We start from the raw sequence: 2,435 nt of genomic DNA, 5'->3' as shown, positions 1-2,435 counted from the left end.
CTACTGGAAAGCAAAATGCCTGCCTGGCTTGTGCTCCAGGCATCGCGCCCCGAGTTGTGCCGGATCCTCCTCCAGCGCTTCCCGGGGAATTCCCTGCATGTGACCGCCGGGATCCTGCGGCAGATCGGCCGCCTTGACCTCATCCAGCGCTTCCAGCTGCCCCTGGAAGAGCAAATCCTGGAGGAAACGCCCAGGGAACCTAATGGGGACACCCCCAACGTGACGGGGGACCCCACTTCAGGACATCATCCTGGAGGGATTCCAGCTCCACCCGTGAATCCCCGACGCTTGACAGAGAAGGATTTGATGACAGTCGCCCGAAGATTGGGAAGAGAGTGGCAGGAGGTGGGAATTCTGCATCTAGGGCTGGAGCGGAGCCGGTTAGAGCAGATCCAGGAGGAAAATCCGAACAATTCCATCCTGTGGAGTGCGAGATGCGGCGGGATGGGCAGCGGCGGCAGCGACATGAAGCCACGGTGTCCCAGCTCCTAGCCTGCCTTGAGCATGCGCGTCTTGATCCCGAAATCCTCGACTTCCTCCGGAGCCTCCAGGGGAATTGAGGGACTCCCAAACTCCATTTCTGGGGGAGGGGAGTGTGATGTCAAATTCATATAAAATTGGGACCATTAAATGCTGTTTTATTCCATGAGTGTGGAGTTTTAGGATGAAGCACCGAGAACATCCATCTTTACTCCTGATTTAAAGATCCCAGAAAGAAGTCCAGGCTCTGCTCCACTTCCTCAGGGATGGACGCAGCAGGTTTTGCAGTACTCTCCCAAGAGTTTTTCAAGTACTAACAGATCCTCTTCCCTACAAATTCCAACCTCTAGAGCTTCAAGAAGTCATGGGAATGTCAGGAGAGTCACAAGGCCACAACATCCTGAGCCCAGAATCCACAAACTCCTCTGGAGCTTCCAGGGGAATTAAGGGACCCCCTACACCCCAAACCCTATTTTGAGGGTGGGGTTATACCAAATTATTATCGGATCAGGACCATTAAATGTTGTTTTATTCCATAAGTGTGGAATTTTGGGGTCATTTCCAATTTGGGATGTGGGGAGGGAATCAAGGCTCTGCTCCTCTTCCTCAGGGATGGGGGCAAGGTTTTGGGGTCTTTCACAGGGGTTTTTGGGAGTGCTCACAGATCCCATCCCAATTCCTGTATCTCATCCAGGAAGAAGTCCAGGTCCTGGCGGGTGACAGCAGGATTGGTGATAATCTGCCGGAAGAAGTTGACGTGGGATCCTTGGGGTTGGTATCCCACCATCATGGAGCCCCTCCGGATCATCTTTTCCTTGATGGCTGGGGCCACCTAGGGGGAAACACCATTTCAGGAGGATTTTGTTTTTCTTTTTGGGTGATTTTTGGGGATTTGGAAGGCTGCTGGTGGTGGGGGGAATTTGGAATTCTGGGCTCACCTTTCCCAGTTTGTCCCAGAATTCTGGGGAGTTCTCCTGGCCCCGCAGGCTGGGTGGGATGAACCAGAAGCAGAGGTTGATAAATTCCGGCTGCAGGAAGAGAAAGAGGAAGGAGATCGTGGCCATTCACCCAATTCCCATAGGGATTTGGACTGCCAGGAATTCAGCCATGTGTATTTAGTTGTCTGGGGTTGGAACCTGCAGGATTTAATCCTTCAGGATTTAAACCCCCAAAATGGAAACTTCCAGGATGATTAAAACTCCAGGATTTAAACCCCCGGGATTTCAACCCCTGGGATGATTTAAATCTGTGGAATTCCAAACTCCAGGATTTCAGATTCTGGGATTTAAACCTCTGGGATTTGTCCTCAGGGATTTAAACCTCCAAGATTTAAACTTCTGGGACAATTCAAACCTCTGAGATTTCAGCCTCTGGGATTGAGAACTCTGGAATTTAAACTTTGGAGATTCAAACCTTTGGGATTAACCCCCAGGGAGTTAAACCTACAGGATGATTTAAACCTGTGGCATTCCAACCTCCAGGACTCTTAGGTGTCCATGTCCCCCATCCTACATTCCACCATCAACCTTACCTCAATCACCAGCTGGAATCCCTCCCTCCTCTTCACCTGCTCCAACAGATACCTGGGGAGAGCAAAGGGGTGAAGCCAAGTTTGGGAGGGTGGAGGGTCCCCCTGATCCTGGGGCTCACCGAGTGGCACCAAACGCCCGCTCCACACGCTGTGCCAGCCCCCGGGTCCCCACGGCTTTCCAGAGGATCCAGAGCTTGAGGCCGTCGGCGCGGCGGCCACACTGGGGGCTCTTGTCCCCTGTGTCCAGGGACACGTCGTAGAACTTGTCCCGCTGGAACAGGTACGAGGCCCCCACGCCATGGCAGCGCTGCAGGAGCCCCTGGGAGGGGCAGGGGGCACCAAAATTAATGAGGGGGCCTGTGAGGCATCCTAGGGGCACGAATTCAGGATGGGGGGCACCTACGGAGCTGTCACGGAGCAGGAA

General features: G+C 53.4%; 1 protein-coding gene across 1 annotated transcript in view; it reads right to left on the bottom strand.

The window, feature by feature from the left end:
• Window positions 1-992: 992 nt before the first annotated feature.
• LOC102033745 (cysteine sulfinic acid decarboxylase) overlaps window positions 993-2,435 on the bottom strand; it is a 5,714-nt gene continuing 4,271 nt past the window's right edge. Inside the window, 5 exon segments of the mRNA XM_031065473.1 lie at window positions 993-1,312; window positions 1,419-1,508; window positions 2,012-2,063; window positions 2,131-2,330; window positions 2,415-2,435. The exon segment at window positions 2,415-2,435 is cut by the window's right edge and continues 1 nt beyond it. Of these exon segments, the coding sequence (XP_030921333.1) occupies window positions 1,139-1,312; window positions 1,419-1,508; window positions 2,012-2,063; window positions 2,131-2,330; window positions 2,415-2,435 (537 nt within the window). The 3' untranslated portion in view covers window positions 993-1,138.

This window comes from Geospiza fortis, unplaced genomic scaffold (assembly GCF_000277835.1).
Source record: "Geospiza fortis unplaced genomic scaffold, GeoFor_1.0 scaffold1711, whole genome shotgun sequence".
Classification (NCBI taxonomy): Eukaryota; Metazoa; Chordata; class Aves; order Passeriformes; family Thraupidae; genus Geospiza; species Geospiza fortis.
Note: the sequence above shows the minus strand (reverse complement) of the source record. Positions and strands in the feature narration are given on the sequence as shown.